Source organism: Petaurus breviceps, unplaced genomic scaffold, assembly GCF_028583685.1.
Source record: "Petaurus breviceps papuanus isolate PSGF00001 unplaced genomic scaffold, PetGlider_PUasm1.0 156, whole genome shotgun sequence".
In the NCBI taxonomy this organism is placed as follows: Eukaryota; Metazoa; Chordata; class Mammalia; order Diprotodontia; family Petauridae; genus Petaurus; species Petaurus breviceps.
The window spans coordinates 7,048,184-7,065,278 of NW_027185720.1; the positions used below are offsets into that span (position 1 = coordinate 7,048,184).

The 17,095-nt window shown below is 47.6% G+C and overlaps 3 protein-coding genes across 4 annotated transcripts in view; all 3 read left to right on the top strand.

The window, feature by feature from the left end:
* NAGA (alpha-N-acetylgalactosaminidase) overlaps positions 1-17,095 on the top strand; it is a 321,568-nt gene that overhangs the window by 46,712 nt on the left and 257,761 nt on the right. The window lies entirely within an intron of this gene.
* Positions 1-17,095, top strand: part of NDUFA6 (NADH:ubiquinone oxidoreductase subunit A6) — a 303,722-nt gene that overhangs the window by 46,712 nt on the left and 239,915 nt on the right. The gene's annotated exons all lie outside the window — the stretch shown is intronic.
* NFAM1 (NFAT activating protein with ITAM motif 1) overlaps positions 6,881-17,095 on the top strand; it is a 20,081-nt gene continuing 9,866 nt past the window's right edge. For both annotated transcript variants that reach the window (XM_069081968.1, XM_069081967.1), the window contains exons 1-3: positions 6,881-6,952; positions 15,096-15,428; positions 16,481-16,596. In XM_069081968.1, the coding sequence (XP_068938069.1) occupies positions 6,898-6,952; positions 15,096-15,428; positions 16,481-16,596 (504 nt within the window). In that variant the 5' untranslated portion in view covers positions 6,881-6,897. The remainder of the gene's footprint in view (positions 6,953-15,095; positions 15,429-16,480; positions 16,597-17,095) is intronic.

Below are 17,095 nucleotides of genomic sequence, written 5' to 3' on the forward strand. Positions count from 1 at the left end.
GGTTCTTTCCATGAATCAGGGCATCAGGCCCCAGGAAAAACCAGCAGGTGTGTGTGTGAGCACACATGTGCGCATATGTGCTTGTGTGTATGTGCATGTACATGTGTGTGCATGCGTGTGCATATGTGTGTGTGCACGCACAAGGGGATTTGGGCTGCAGGGTAGGAGTGTTTCTAGAGGAGGGCCTTTGTGGCTGTGCTGCTGATAACATCCTCTGTAGCAGGAGGTCGGCCCTGGGACCCAAGGGCCTCAGTAAACAGCTCAACAGGGTGCACTCAGGCACAGAAAGATGAGAGAGTGAGAAACCCCGCCCACCCGCAGGGCCTGCCCCTGATGCCCCGTCAGTGCTCAGATAAGCCCAAGTGCCAGGATGCCCGCATCCCTCCAGAGCTGAGGCAGCTTGGGCTCCCAGGATGGCAGAGAGGCAAGAGAACTCCTTCCCAGGGGGCAAGCTGGCCCAGCCCCAGTGCTCAAGGGGCTGGCCTAGGATGGGCTCTCCTCTGCTTGGGGAAGGACCCCAGAGAGGTTTTGTTTGGCGTTATTCTATTCAAATGGACTGAATTGGACATTAAAAGTGAGAACATTTAAAATATTTATTTCATAAAATAACAACACTAAACCTATTGCATGCTAACATAAATAACATTTTTATGAAAAAAAAAGACTTTTCCAAAACAAAAAAATCAGTGAGAAGCGTGGCATTTTTTTTCTGCATTTTTGCAGATCCCTTTAATGTGTGGCTTAATAGGGGACAGCTGGATGCTTCTCTCTGTTTCTGTGTTCAATCTGTTGCATTTGGGTTGTTTTGGTTGAAATACGTGAAGAAAATCTGGCTTCACACAGATATGTGATTGGAAAAGGGCAGAGAACGTTAAAATGCCTTGGTATGATTATGAAAATGGTTTGGGCCTTGAAGATCCTCTGAAATGCGAGGGGCGGGACCAGAGGTTCTTGGGCCATACTTGGAGAACTGTTGGACTAGAACATTCTTCATCAGCGGGCTCTTCCTTTTGGGTTGTATTTTTTCCCCAAGGCTTAGCACAATAGCTAGAACATGGTAAGTGCTTAATAAATGCTATGTCCTAAGAGCTCTTCCAGCTCTGACATTTTCTGTTCTATGGTTCCCCCCCCATTTCCAACCTTCAAGGTTCTCAGGTCCTTTCCAAGCTCTGACATTCCACGTTCTAAGATTCTTCCCAGATCTGACATCCCACAAAACTCAGTCAAAACGTCTTTGTTGGGCATGGGAGTTTGAAGGATGCCAAGTCCAGCCGGGGTGAGAGATCTTTCCACCCCACTCCCCATTATTCTTGGTTGTCCCTTCTGGGGTCAGGCAGACCAAGGCTAATCCCTGTCTCTGAAAGGCATCAGCCTTTTGGATACTTGAAGCCAGCTCTCCTGCGTTCATGTGTTCTGCCGCCTCTCCGGGCTCCACATCCCCCAGTGGCCAGCCAGCCCTCTCCCACACTGGAGTCCCCCATCTCTCACCTCCCTGCTCATTCCCCTCTGGCCCCTTTCCAGCTCATCCGCCCTGACAGGAGGGACCCTGAAGAGCCTCCCAGACAGGCAGCTAGGCTGGCGATTCCCCTCCCTGCTTCTCCAGGCATTTATTCCTTCGATGTCTATCACCATGGTATCGAGGCAGTGAGACAGATGGCCCCCCTGAGGATTGCAGGAACAGCATGAAACAGATTATCCATATCTCCCCGAGACATGTGCCGTCATCTATCATTGTGAGGGACCAACGATAAATATCCCTGTGGCTCCCTCCCCCCACCCCAGCCCCAAAGGGAGCTAGGGAAAAAACCCACCCTTTCTTCATCGATCATCCCTTACTGACTGTGTCCCGCATCCCACCCAGCCAGGCTTCCCTTCACTTGGAGCTGGAGAGCCTCAGGACTGGAAGGTGGCCAGACCCTTAGCCTAACCCTTGTGTAGAGGGCTCAGAGGAGTGAGGAATGGACCTGCTCTCAAATAATGATGACAGTCATGGCTAGAGGGCTCTGAGGTTGGCAAGGCACTAACAAAACATCCAGGGAGAGAGGGGCCATGGATATCATCGCCACCCCCTGCAGATGTGAAGACTGAGGCTTACTTGCCCGGGGCTGCGCCCCCTCCCCCAAGGTGGTTTGGGGGGGTTGGTTGATTTTTAAATTTTCGTTAATATTTTTGGTTTTTATATCACCTACATTACCAGATAGATCCCTCCCCTTACTGTCACCAAGAGAAAGGGGGGGGGGGAAGTCCAGCAAAGCTAATCAACATATCAATCGTGTCTGACAAGTATGTGCTGTGTTCCACACCCATAGACCCCCTTTGCCAAGAAGGAAAGGAGGTATATTTTCTCATCTTTTCTTTGGGACTAAATGTGGTGATTATAATAAAACAAATAATATCAGTAACAAGATAGCATCTCTAAAGTATTTTAAGGTTTGCAAACCTTACATATGATATCGTCTGATTCTCACAACAACCCTGTGAAGGAGATCCTACTATGATTTCCATTTTACAGATGAGAAAGTTAAAGCTGAGATTTAAAGCTGACAGAGGTTGTCTCAAGTCTAATCTCATTTCACAGACAAGGAAACTGAGACCTTGACATTTTAAGTGACTTTTCAAAGGTCACACATAGATATATCTTTTGAACTGGAAGGGACCTCTGAGACCAATTTGTCCAACCCCTCAATTTACAGCTGGGTAACTGAGGCACAAAGAGGTTAAATGACTTATCTAGGGTCATACAGCTACTTTAATGCTATTTCTCAGAATGGAGGAGCAGACCCGCCCAAGGGGCAAAGCAGAGTAGACAAGCCTGATCAGCATGTCAGCCTCTTACCATTGCCATACTGTCTTTGACCTCCCTGGCGTATATGCATAGCAGTGAGACCAGAGGTGGGATCTGAACTCAGGTCTTCCTCAGGCCAAGCCCACTGAGCTACATTGCCTTACCCTTTCAAAATCTGAATAGGAACTAAGGAACTGACTTGTAGCAAATGCCCATGAGCTCGAGATGGCCAGCTGAGCCCCTATCTAAGACCGGGGCTTTGGGACCAAGTCTTGTCTTCCAGGTTGTGCTTCATTTCTACTTCTTAGGTCTCTGACCACCCTACACCATTCCTCACCTGCTCTGGTTGAAGCTGTCTGAAGTCCCCTGGTCTCGAGTCCCTGGACAGCCAACAAATTCACCTGACATCACACTGTGGCGGTATCTGTGGCTGGACCTGGTCCCAGTAGGAATTAGCATGACTGTTACTCTAAGAGCCAGCATCAGAAATGTGATTCCAATCAGCTCCTTTCCCGGCTTTGCTGACAGGTCCTCACACATAGAGGGGCTTTGTGCCTGTAACCAACAAGAAAACAGCCAAGGGAGCCCGGCACAACTGGGCCCCATGAGGAGCTCTTCTCATGGGGTCCAGCTGTCAGCCCAGCCAGAAGCATCAGTTAGGTCAATGAGGAGCTGTCCATGGCTGCAGGTGGGGCTGAACCATGGAATCACGGGGTTAAAAGGGACCTTAGAAGTCACCTACCCTAGCCTTCTCACTTTATATGTGAAGACCCTGAAGCCCAGGAAAGTAAAGTGACTGGTCCAGGGCCACACAACTAGAAGTTGAGCTCAGCTCCCCTGACTCCACATTCACAATCTTCTTCTAACACTTTGGTTTCTTGTCCCTTACCTCTGGATTCCTAATGAATAATCAGACATAGCTCCAGAAACCCCTCCCTTTCCCTCTTTACCTGTTCAATTCCTCCCCCCACCCCAACCTTTATAGCCCAACTCACATGCTACCTCCGCAGGAAAACTGCCCCAATTATTTCTTCCCAGGCAGTAAAAGTCTTCCCTCTTGATCTTCCCGGGGGAGCTTTTGTTTGCCCTCCCTCTAGCCCACTTATCAGTCAATCCAAGAAGTATTTATTAAGCAGGCACCATACCCCACACCCAGCAAGGAGATAGCCAGGCACAATGGGGCATACAGTTACCAAAATGATAGTCCCTGCCCCCAAAGTGCTTATGTCTTATTTGAATATAAAGGCATCTACACAATGGTTTCATATTTCATTTGTATATAAAGGCACAGTCAAAATAATCATAGCTAATAATAATAAGATGGTGATATTATTATTATTATTATTATTATATAGAATAGTTTTCTCTGTTCCTTTTTATCTCGCTACTAAATTGTAAGCTCCATGAGGACAGGGACTAAGTTTAATATAAATGTTCCATTCCTCCTCCCCTCAGCCCTAAGCACAGTGCTCCCAACATAATAGATGCTGAATGAGTTTATTTGAATGAATTTATTGAATAAATGACTAATAGTCCTGAAACTAAGAGGATCATTTCAAACTAAGAGGGGAAGGAGGCCATGCCTGCTTTACATCCAAGAGAGCAGAAATAACTAGTGGGGTGCTTACTGGTCTGGATATGTAAGCGGGCAAGAAGGATTTGGCACAAATTAAAACAATTCTCTGATACCACCTCACACCTATCAGACTGGCTAACAAGACAAAACAGGAAAATGACAAATGTCAGAGAAGATGTGGGAAAATTGGAACACTGATTCTTTGTTGGTAGAGTTGTCAACTGATCCAACCATTCTGGAGAGCAATTTGGAACTATGCCCAAAGGGCTACAAAACTGTGCATACCCTTTGACCCAGCATTACCACTACTAGGTCTGTATCCCAAAGAGATCATAAAAAAGGGAAAAGGACCCACATGTACAAAATTATTTATAGGTGCTCTTTTTTGTGGTGATAAAGAATTGGAAATTGAGGGGATGCCCATCAATTGGGGAATGGCTGAACAAGTTGTGGTATATGAATGTAATGGAATACTATTGTGTTATAAGAAATGATGAGCAGGTGGATTTCAGAAGAACCTGGAAAGACTTAACATGAACTGATGCTGAGTGAAATGAGCAGAACCAGGAGAACATCAGCAACATTGAACAATGAGAACTTTGATAGATAGCCCTTCTCAGCAATACAACGATTCAAGACAATTCCAAAAGACTCATGATGGAAAATGCCATCCACATCCAGAGAAAGGACTATGGAGTCTGAAAGCAGATTGAAGCAGACTATTTTCACTTATGTTTTCTTTTTCTTTCTCGTGGTTTTTCTCTTTTGTTCTGATTCTTCTTTCACAGCATGAATAATGTGGGAATATAGTTAATACAATTGTACATGTATAACCCATTTCAGATTGCTTGATGTCTTGGGGAGGAGGGAGGGAGAAAAATTTGGAACTCAAAATCTTATAAAAGTGAATGTTGAAAATAAAATAAAATTAAAATACTATTAAGTGGGGAAAAGGGGGAGAAAGAAGAATTTGGGGCCTGGTTAGGTCATTTCTTGTGTCCAAGAAAGTAGTTCTAAGCCACTACCAAGTGAGAGCCCAGGAAGAGACCACTCCTTCACACCCAGGCCTTTCAGGCTATCCCAGGATTCCATTGTTCCCACCCACTCATTGGCCCGGTCTTGAAAAGTCCCAAAATATCCTGAATATGGATTTTGTACCGAAGCATGGTGAGTAGATTTTGCGTGGAGAAGCAAAGGTTTTTACTGAAAAGGGGAAATCATTGAGGTAACTGGACAGATCTCAGAAGGAACTTGGGCCTGGCCTGTTCCTTTGATGGGAACAAATTAACTCCAAGTAAACTTTTTCAAGAATTGAGATTGATGGGGCGGCTAGGTGGCACAGTGAGTAAAGTGCCCAGCCTTGGAGTCGGGAGAACCAGAGTTCGGTTCTGGCCTGAGACACTTAACACCCACACAAAAATACTAGCCGTGTAACCTTGGGCAAGTTACTTAACCCCAATTGACCTCCAAAAGGCAAAAAAAAAAAAGAATCGAGATTGATTCAAGAAGGACCTTGGGCAAGTGACTTCCCCTCACAGGGCTCCAGTTTCCTCATCTGTCAGAGGAGGGGGTTGGGTGAGAGACCATATGTGAGGTTCCTCCCAGCTCTGACAAGTTATATGAGGACGTAACCTGAGGTCAGGTCCTTCTTATTCTTCTTTGCTCCCTCACTTGCTGGGGGCTGCCGGATTCTAGAGTCACCCCCCTCCCTCCCTTTGGACCTTTGCCTCATCCTCTATAAAAAAAAAGGAAGCTGGACTTAATAAAGGGGTTCTGAATCCCTCTAATTTATGCTTGGAGCTTTCTCCATAGTACATGAGTTACAGAATCTTTGAGCAGGAAAAAACCTCTGAGGTCAGCCAGTGTCACTTGAGGGTGGCCTGAGCCACGAGATGCCTCATCAACCAGAAAATGAGGGGGCAGATACTGTTATCGAGTGGAGGACAGCCAGTGGTGGTAAAAGGCCAAGAAGCATTTATTATGCACTTGCTGTGTGCTGGGTGTGTTTCTAGGTATGGAGTGTACAAAGACAAGAATGATATAGTGCCTCCCCTGAAGGAGCTTACATCTACTGTATGTCAGGCTCACTGTTAGGTGAGAGGTGTAAAATTACAAAAATTACACATTCCTTGTTATGAAGGATGATTTAGGAGAATAGGAGGAAGGAAAGGACATGGGTCGCATAGGATAAGGAGAGGTAGATGGGATTACCATCCATCCTGGTATAATGAGCCCCCATTGGTGCGATCCCAGATCTGTTGACTGACAATGGATTGTTAGTCCTCTGGAGCAGACTCTTTGTAAGTAAGAACAGCAAGCAGGAAGGAGACTAGCTGGGAGATAAGGGGAACTCTGGCTCACTGAAAGAGGCAATCTGTGGGGCCTCTCTATCCTTTAGTACCTAAAGAGGAAGGCAAGAAACTTGACTAAACCACAGAGACACCGACTGTCTCAGAGCAGCCTCTTTTGGGAAAGAGAGCTCCTCCTCCTCCTCCTCCTCCTCCTCTTCCTCCTCCTCCTCCTCCTCCAGTCCAGCATGGCCTTCAGAGTCCTTGGTCTCATTCTACTCCCATGGACCCTTCAGCCGGGAGGTGAGTATTGCCTTTTGTCTGCTACCTTCTCCTTTTCTATCACATCAAAGTTGTTTTCATCCAGTTCCTTCACCCCCCTACCTCCCTTTCTGGGTCTTTGTTCACCTTAGGATCTGAGATTAACTCAGAAGCCTTCTCCTCCAACCCCTTCACTTGACAGATGAGAAACCCGAGACCCAGGGAAGGTTTAATAACATGCCCAAGGTCACAGAGGCGGTGACATCAAGCGTGGGACTGGAGGTTAGTTTCTCTGACTACAGATGCCAGGAGTTTATGTGATCCAGCAGAAGGAGCACCCGCAGGTCCTCGGACCCATGCTCCAGGAAACTCCAGTCCAACTTTTAGGGGGTCAGAGTGTCTCTGGGATACAACAGTCAGTGTTTCTTTTTGGCTTGGAATGTGATTCTAAGCTCACACTGCTCAGAATTGGTGTGTTTCCCATTAACACTTTCTTGAGGCTGTCCTGGGGCAGATGATAAGAGGGCCTGGAGTTTCTGGCTTTGCTCTCCTCTGCTGGCCCCCATCCTGAGCAAGGGATTTCATAACCGTCTCCTCCTGTAAATAAAAGCAGACTGCCGTTTCCCCCATTGCACCAAGAGTTAATGCAATTGGAGAAATTTCTCTTGCACAAGGTCTGGAAACAAAGCAAGGTTACAGAGAACCCTTAAGGGGCCTGGACCCTCAGACACGACTCCAGGATCACAGACCTAAGCTGGAGGACTGGACTTTGTCTTTCCCATAATCCCTGTAGTACAGGTCCAGATATTTGCCAGAAGATACAGCCCTGTTGGGTATCTCCCCCACCCCAGCCTGACCTGTCACCCCATTTTGATTTCTTCTGGTGTCAACTTTCCCCTACTTGCCACCACCCTCACCCCCTGACCTCATATAGCACCTTTTCTTTTTTTTTAAGTTTGTTCTTTTTCAAAATTATAATTTTTGTAATTGGTGAAAATTCACCTTTATCTCCCTCCCAATTCCCTCCAATCTCCATGGGGAAAGAAAGAACAGCAAAACCCCTGTTACAAACATGTATCATTAAGCAAAACAAATTCCCAGCTTGGTTGTGTCAAAAAAAAACCCCAACCTGAAATGTCTCAATCTGCCCCCTGAGTATTTTTCCTATTTATCAGCTCTCCCAGGAGGTGGGCTGTACGAGTGAGTCCTCCAGAATCCTGATTAGTCATTAGACTGATCAGAGATCCCAAGCCTTTCAGGGGTTAGCTTTTATTGGTTGTATGTGTGTGTGTGTGTGTGTGTGTATGCACATACACACACAATTATTCTTCTGGCTCTGCCCACTTCACTCTGCATCCGTCCATACAAGTCTTTCCAGGTTTCCTGAAACCACTCCATTCATCATTTATTTTTTATATTTTGTTTTTTTTTCCAATTACATGTAAAAGCAATTTTAACATTGCTGTAAAATCTTTTTAGTTCCAAATTCTCTCCCTCCCTCCTTTCCCTCTCCCCTTCTTAAGAAGATAAGCCATTTGATATAGGTTATATATGTGCAGTCATGCAAAACATATTTCCATATTAATCATGTTGTGAAAGAAAACACAGATAAAACAAACCCAAGGAAAATAAAGCTAAAAATTCTGCTTCAATCTGCATTCAGATCCCCTCAGTTCTTTCTCTGGAAGTAGAGAGCATTTCTCATCATGAGTCCTTTGGAATGGTCTTGGACCTCTGTATTGCTGAAAATACCTGAGTCATTTACAGTTGGTCATTATATAATGTTCCTGTTACTGCATCCAAAGTTCTGCTTCTTCTCACTTCACTATGCATCAGTTCGTGTAAGTCTTTCTGGGTTTTTCTGAGCATCCTGCTCATCATTTCTTATGGCATAATAGTATTCCGTTACATCCTATACCACAACTTGTTCAGTCATTCCCAAATGGATGGGCATCCCTTCAGTTTCCAGTCCTCATCCACTGCAAAAAGAGCTGCTATAAATATTTTTGTACATCGTTAGAGTTTATCTTGTTTAAGATGAATCTCTCCCTTATTCTATCCTCCTTATTTTCCATCTCCCTTCTCTCCTTTGCCTCACATTTCCATGTTTGGTGAAATGTATTTCTGTAGCCAACTCTGTGTGTGTGTGTGTGTGTGTGTGTGTCCCTTTGGTGGGACATGGAACTCCAAGTAATCATTTTCAAGAATCTGGATTGATTCAAGATCTGCATTCAGACTCTATCCGTTCTTTCTTTGGAGGTGTGTGTGTGTATGAGCATACACACCCATGTATTCCTCCTTCTTTTCACAAATTCAGATGAAAGCAAGGTTCAAGGGTCAGCCATCCCCATTTAACTTAATTTAAATTTAATTAACCAATTTCCCCCATCCTTTCTCTCATTTCTCCTCCCTTTCCATCCCTCTTTTAAGATTGTCAGAACATAATAGAATCAGTCCCAGGCCTTCTGTCTAATTAGACTCCCACTCTGATGCCTGATTAGAACTAGGTTCTTAGAGGACACATGAACCATCTTCCCATGTTAGGATGATCCCTCGTATTCACCTCTTTGTGTTTCTCTTGATACCTGTATTTGTACTTCTAAGTTTCTCTCCAGTTCGGTTCTTTTTATGAGGAATGCTTGGAAGTCCCTTACAGGGACAAATTCCTTATAGGATTTGACTCAATTTTGCAGAGTAAGCTTTTCTCAGTGGTGAGCCTATATAACCTTTGTCTTCTGGAACATAATATCCCAAGCTCTCTCTACGACTTTATAGTGCTGACTGCTACATCATGTCACACAGCACTTTGTCTTGGAATCAGGAGGTCTGAGTTCGAATCCAAAGTCTGATGTGTTTTTTAAAACTTTTTTATCATTAATTTTTCAATAATAATAGCTAACATTTATATAGAATTTACCATGTACTACAATTATTATTTTCCAGTTGAATAACTGGGAGATAGGCGCTCATATTATCTCCATTTTGGAGATGAGGAAACTGAGGAAAACAGAGGTTAAGTGACTTGCTTAGGGTCACACAGCTATTAAGTGTCTAGGGCTGGGTTTGAAGGCAAGTATTCCTCACTCTAGGCTGCCAATGATCAATTCTCAACAAATGTTTCCATATGCATAAAAACTAGAAAGAAACATGTATAAGGAATTGTGAGCTTACTAATTTCCGCTCAACAAGCCTTTACTAAGTACAGTATGCTAGGCATTGTGCTTGATCCTGGAGATTCAAGCACAAAAACCAAGAAAGAGCCCTGCCTTCAAGGCGCTTCCACTCTAGTGGGGGAGGTGGAAGATGCACTCTGCATTGTTCCCGGTTGTCTCCCATGTCTGGAATTCTCTCCTGCTTCTTGTCTCCGAGCTCTGCCTTCCCGATCCCCCTCAGTGCTAGGGGCTCTCTGTACTGCTTAGCCGTCCGTAGTTTGTTCTCGCCCCTCAAGGGAGCTGCTTGAGCGCAGGCTTTTCTTTGTGCCTATAGCGCTTAGCTGAGCGCTAGCACGTAGTAGGTACTTGATGCAGGCTCGTTGACACAGAGAAGGTATGCAAAATGAACACCGCAGCCTCCGTCACTTACTGGTTTCTTGTGGTTAAAAAGCATGTCCGAGCCCCCTTCAAGCGCTCTATCTCATTGCCCTGGCTGCGCCAAATGTCGACTTCACTTTCCTCATCTGTAAAATGGGGTGACAATCGCCGCATTGCCGACTGCACAGCAGCCTCCGGGAAGAAGTTCTGCCAGCCCCCAAAGTAAAGGGAGCAAACAAGCATTTATGGAGCTCTTACTGTAGCAGCAGGCCTGTGCTGCTCGATCCACTTAATTGGAGTGGACAGAATGAGTGCGTCTCTTGTGCGTTCTGTTATGCGGTAGGTCTCTGGGTAGGTGGCTTATATTAATAGGGAGAGCTGGCTTTCCTTACGGTCCCCATCGTCCTTTCTCTTCATCCGCGGCTCCTTCCCTGCTGCTCACAGACACACGCAGCCCTCCCCCGTCCTTAAAAGCCCTTCCCTTGCTCCTCCAGCCGCCTTCTTACAGGTCTCTCTCCTCCCCTTCCTTCACAGCCAGAATCCTAGAAAGAGGCATCTCCTTGTGCGTCTGAACATTGCCTCCCACACACTTCTCCACCCTTGACTTTGCCTTCCCATTCATCACCTGAAATTGCCTTCTCGGAGGTTATCCCAGGGCTCTTAGCTACCCAATCGAGCCGTCCTTTCTCACCCCTCACTCTCCCGGACCTCTCTCTCCAGGAGGTGGGTTGACCACCCTCCTCCTGGCTATTTTCTTCTCTCTGGGTTGGGTTGTTTTTTTTTTTAGACTATTACCCTCTCCTTGTTCTCCTCCTGCCTGTCTGTCCACGCGGTCTCTTTTTGTGGGGTCAGCTTCCTTCCCCTCCCCTCTGAGTGAGAGTTTGCCCCAAGACTCTCTCCTGGGCCCTTTCCTCTTTTCTCCTTACACTTTTCTGTGCACCACAGGTGTTGGAAGGTTTCAGGAAAAGTCCCCTAGTCCTTAGGAGGCAGCCACATGGCACATGGATATTTTTTTAATGTTGTTATTCCCAGGGTGAAGGGCTGAGGGGAGATGGGGTGGGGGATGGTTAGGCTGACTTGCTTGTTACATGCTGTCTCAAGTAGGCTGGGGTGCCTGCCCTATGTGGGGGACAGGGCACAGCTCACAGTCCAGAATGCCTGGGCTCAAACCTTGCTCCTAAAGTTTACTCCCTCTGGACAAGTCATTTAACTTCCCTGAAGCTGTTTCTTCCCACAGAATGGAAGACCTGGGCTCCATGGCCTCTGAGATCCCTTCCAGCTTCAGATCCAAGCACTTATGATTCCCAAGCTGATGTCCGCAGCTCTGTCAGTCCCAGGCTATCAGGTGCTTGCTGGCCATCTTTGCCTAGAGATCCTACAGGCTTCTCAAATTCAGCCCGGCCACATTATCCCCCACCTCCACCCCATCACACCAATAAGCCCCTCCCTCAAACTTTCCTGCTTCTGTCCAGAGCGCCACCATTTTCCCATCACCCAGGTTAGGAGCCTTGGACCCATCCTTCATTCTTCCCTCACCATTATCCTCCATTGCTTATGATGAGCCCTTTTAAAGTGAAGTCATGTATGCATTTGGAGCTCATCTGGGTATATGATGTGAGACACTAGTCTCTACCTAACTTTCGCCAGACCATTTTCCACTTTTCCCAGTTGTGTGGATCAAATAGTGAGTCCTTAGCCCAAGAATTTATTCATTTTGAGCCTATGTACACATGCACATGCGTCTCCTCCAGTGGAACAGAAGCTGATCGAGGGCAGGAATTGTTTCATTTCTGTCTTCATATCTATCTTCCAGCACCAGACACTTGGCAGGCATTTCATCAATTCTTTGTTTAATGATTGTTAGCCTAAAAGTCGGAAGAAGCGAGTTTGGATGTTGGCTTTACCTCCAATATTGCTGTGACTTTGGCCAAGCCTTTTCCCCTTTCTGGCCCCCAGTTTCCTCATCTGTAAAATGAAAATTATTAGCTAACTGATCTAAGGTGGTTCCTAGCTCTAAATTCTATTATTCCTAGTCAATCAATCAGCAAGACTTCATCAAGGCTGTTCCTGTTCTCAAGGAGCCAACATTGGGCTAGGGAGAGACCACACAAGTGATGGCTGAGGAGGGAGCTTTGATCTGAGCAGTCACAAAGATCAAGAGTTAAGCCAAAGGCCTAGATTAATCTGTGACTTTCAGATCCATCAATCCAAAGCCTCTCTTTGTATGGAGGAGGAAACTGAGGCACAGAGAGAAAATGTAAGTTGCTCTAAGCTAGAGGGTCAGGAAGGCATGGAGCCAGTATTTGGAACCAGGATTTGAACCCAGGTCAAAGGATCTCAGATTTAGAGCTGGGAGTCAACACAGAAGTCACCGGGTCCAACTCCTTAGATTTTGGACAAGGAGACTGAGGCCCAGAAAAGCCTAGATCTAGGTCACGTGACCAAGAAGTGACAGACTGGGACTTTAACACAGTTCTGCTCCTCCAGTAACCCAGTACCTCAGTACTCCAGCACCCTAGTACCTTAATGTTCTAGTTCCCTATTATCCCAGCACTCTAGTACCTCAGTACTCTAGCACCCTGCCACCTTAGCACCCCAGCACTCCAGTACCCTATTACCCCAATACTTCAGCACCCTGATACTCCAGTATCCCAGTACTCTAACACCCAGTGTTCTAGTACCCCAGGACTCTAGTACCTCAGTACTCTAGTACCCTGCCACCCTAGCACTCTAGTACCCCAATACTCCAGCGCCCTGACACTCCAGTATCCCAATACTCTAGCACCCTGGTAACCCTCATCCAGGTGGTCTTTGTGAAATCGAGCTGCCCCCAGCTCCAGTCACCCAGCCCCCAACATAAGCACAGCCCCCACACACCAGCATCGTGAGCGGGAAACTTTAAAAAAACTGATTTGGGGCCTGACTTCCCCAGATGGGCTGTCAGTATTGATTGAATCCATCAGATAACATCCCATCCCTTGACATTTTGGAGCCCTTGCCGATGCATCAAAGAGCCAAGGTCATCTCTGCCCCAGCACTGCAAGCAGCAGGAGCCCTGAGCCCAGATCATGAATTTACATGCTTCTGACCTGGTGGCCTTAAAATAATGACTTCAGGAAGGACCTGGGGACAGCAGAAGCTGGGTTTTTTTTTTTATAGATTTCCCCCAAATCTTAAAGACCAGATTAATTACAGCAACCAATCTCATCCACTTCCACAGGACACCTCAGGGTCTCATGGGGTCAGGTTCCAGGAAGGTGAGTTGCAGTTTCTTTGCCAAAGCAGAATAACTGGGGGGCTGGGTCCAGTCCCAAAGAGACCTGCTGTTCATCTGTTGGTGAGAAGATCTCACCCATCCCCTTATTTCTTTGGAAGGGCTGAATGAAAAGAAATTTGAAAACATCGAAGGCATCGTCTAAGTCAGAATTCATCCCAGCGGCTCAGAGGATCCTGTTGCCACAGGTGGAAGGGTCCTCAGAGGTCCCAGAGTCCAATCCCCTCCCTTTACAGATGGGGAAACTGAGGCCCATAGAGGTGAAGTAACTTGCCCAAAGTGGCTCTCCTAGCACCACAGGATTTAGAACTAGAAGAGCCTTTGAAGTCAGTTAGTCCAAGACCTTAATTTTATAGAGGGGGAAACTGAGGCACAGGGATTTTTTTTGCTGTTGATTACTTTTATCTATTTTTAAAACACATTTTTATGGATACATTTTGTTCTTATATCACTAACTTCCTGACTATATGCCTCTCTTCTTCTCAGAAACCTGTCCCTTAGAACAAGGAATAAAAAAGAGGGGGGAAGGGGGCAGCTAGGTGGCTCAGTGAATAGAGCGCCGGCCCTGGAGTCAGGAGGACCTGAGTTCAAATCTGACCTCAGTCACTTAACACTTACCAGCCATGTGACCTTGGGCAAGTCACTTAACCCCAATTTCCCTACCTTCCCCCCTCCAAAAAGCAAAAAAAATTTTGAAAAAAGAAAGAAAATGAAACTATTAGAAGAGGGGGGGGAAGCTATTTGCAAAACTAGCAACATATTGAAAGTCTGATGTTGTATGCAGTGTGTCCCCCCTCTGCCAAGAAGCAAGAGGAGATGCCCCCTCCCTGCCCTGCTTCAGAACCAGGCTTGGTCATTCTAATTCTACTTCATACACTTGTTAGCTGTGTGACCCTGGGCAAGTCACCTCACCCTGTTTGCCTCAGTTTCCTCTTCTGTAAAAATGAGCTGGAGAAGGAAATGGTACAAACCACTCTGGAATGTCTGTGGGAAATCCCCAAAAGGGGTCACAACAAGTCAGACACAAGTGAAATGACTGAATGATGACAGGCACAGACATATGAGCACTTAGGCCACAGAGGGGTTGCCATCTGTATTGCTGAAGGGTCTTTGCACACCACTGGTGGCAGAATCATCGTTCATCTTTATTGATGAGAAGCTCCATTCCCTGCCATGGTGGGGGAGCTTCCAATGGGCAACCTCACTTGTGCTGCTGATCCGACATTCCTCTTGGGTCCGAAGCAGATAGCTAGGGGAAGGGAGGGCCTGCCCTCTCAGCTCCCTGGGCTGCAGTAGGGGCAGAGGTCCGGGCCCCGGGCCCTTCTAGACTCGGGAATTCCCCCTCATGGCTCTTCCCTTCTCTCCTCCTCCTTTCCCACAGGAGGCCAGCAACTGAGGCAGCTCAGAGACCCGATCCTGGTGACTTTGGCCAACCATCGCCTTCACTTGGCTTGTGAGGTCAGCTACCTTTACACCTCGGCCTTCACGAACTATAAGTTCAGTTACTATTACATTGACCTCCATGGCACGAAGAGCCCCCCCATCGAGGCCAGCTGCCCTAGGACCCCAGGAGTCGAGAACAAGACCCACACTGAGATATGCTTATTCAGCCTGACGTCTCTGCATGATGCTTCGGCTACCGGCACCTATTACTGCCAGGTGGACTGGCCTTCTCACAAAGAGAAGGGCAGCGGGACCTTTATCCTGGTCCTAGGTAAGTTGTCTTGGCCAAGCTTTAGCTTCTCCTGGAGTGGAGAGAGCAGAGATGCAGGGCTGTGGGAAGGACCTTAGAGCTGATCTAGTCTACCACTCTCCCTTTACAGAGAGGGAAACTGAGGTCCAAGGTGGTCTGTGGCTGAGCTTGAACCCAGGGCCCTTGGCTCCAAACCTAGACCTCACTCCTGGGCATGAGGAGGGTGTTTTATGAACTTGAAGGTGCCAAAGAAATTGTAGATGGGGTGATTTTGCTTCAGGGGTCAAGAGGGGCATCCCAGAGTGGCCTGAGTGAACTATCATGCCCTACCTCTCCACCTGGGCTCCAAAAGCATCAAGGGAAAAACCTGTATTCCAATGCTACCTCCTAGGTCATTGAATGGAGCTGAATGACTTTCTCCTCCATAGAATGGGATTCATACCTCCCCCCACCCCAGCTCCTTCCTCAGAGGATTGTGGAAGGTTTCAGATGGGACTTGGGCTCTGCCCCAGTGCTCCCTAGAAGGGCAGCCTTCCCCAGGCACATGCCCCAGAGCACAGAGATGTGCAGTGACCTGCCCGGGGCCACCCAGTAAGGGTGGCAGGAAGGAGAATTTGAACTTGGGTCTTTCAGTCTCCAACTGTAATAAGCTTCACCTGGAAGCCTTGACATTGGGAGGCTGCCATGGAGAAGGCAGGAGGCAGGACTCTAGAACCCTGGATTCTGCCCTGGACAGAGCCCAACCCCTGCTCTTCATTGCTGGCCCAGGGTCACTAGTTTTGAGCCGACACCCCCTGATTCCCCTTCTCCCACTCCATTGCTGAGCACCTGGACTGAAGGCCCAGCAGAATCCGGTCGCTTTGGACACATCCTTCCTCCTTTCCAAAGCTCTTGAGCTCCAGATCAAGGCTCTCGATTGCTCACCATAAAACAGCACCCATAGACAGGCCTCTTCGGGCTCCCCTGCCCCCTCCCTGGGCTGGTCTTAAAGGATGCTTGAGGCCTCCAGGACGCTGCCAGTGCAGAAACACCAGCTCTGCTCAGCCTTGTCTCCTGCTCCTGTGTCCTCACAGATGCCGGATATAAAGAACCCCCAGAGGGCTCCAAGAAGCTTCTCCTCTGCTTCTTCACCAGCCTCCTGGGCGCGCTGAGCATCCTGGGAACAGGCCTGCTGCTCTGGAAGGCAAAGGTAAGGCCAGCGCTATGGGGGTGAAGGCCAGGGCTAAGATACACGATCCTCCTCCTCTCCCCATGCCCGTGGGCGTCCGGAGGTGTCCAGGCTTAGGCCAGAAGGCTCAAGGTCTCTCCCCACTCACCCCCTCCAAGGGCCGCCGGCCACCACCTCCTAGGCCCTGGGCCAGCTCCCCATTGCCAGGAAAGGGCTGGATGGGCAGGGTTAGGAGAGAACCTGTCTGTTCCTTCTCAGCTCTCAAAGTTTGCAACTATGGGAGCCATGGGCTGGTTTTTTCTTCATGGTCTTGTCATGGGACTGGAGGAGAAATAGAGCTGGAAAGGCCCCGAGAGGTCCTCTGGTTCAACTCCCTTAGAGCATGAAATGTCAGGGCTGGGAGGGGTCTGAGAACAGGGGATGTCAGGGCTGGGAGGGGTCTGAGAACAGGGGATGTGAGGGCTGGGAGGGGTCTGAGAACAGGGGATGTGAGGGCTGGGAGAGTCCTGAGAACAGGGGA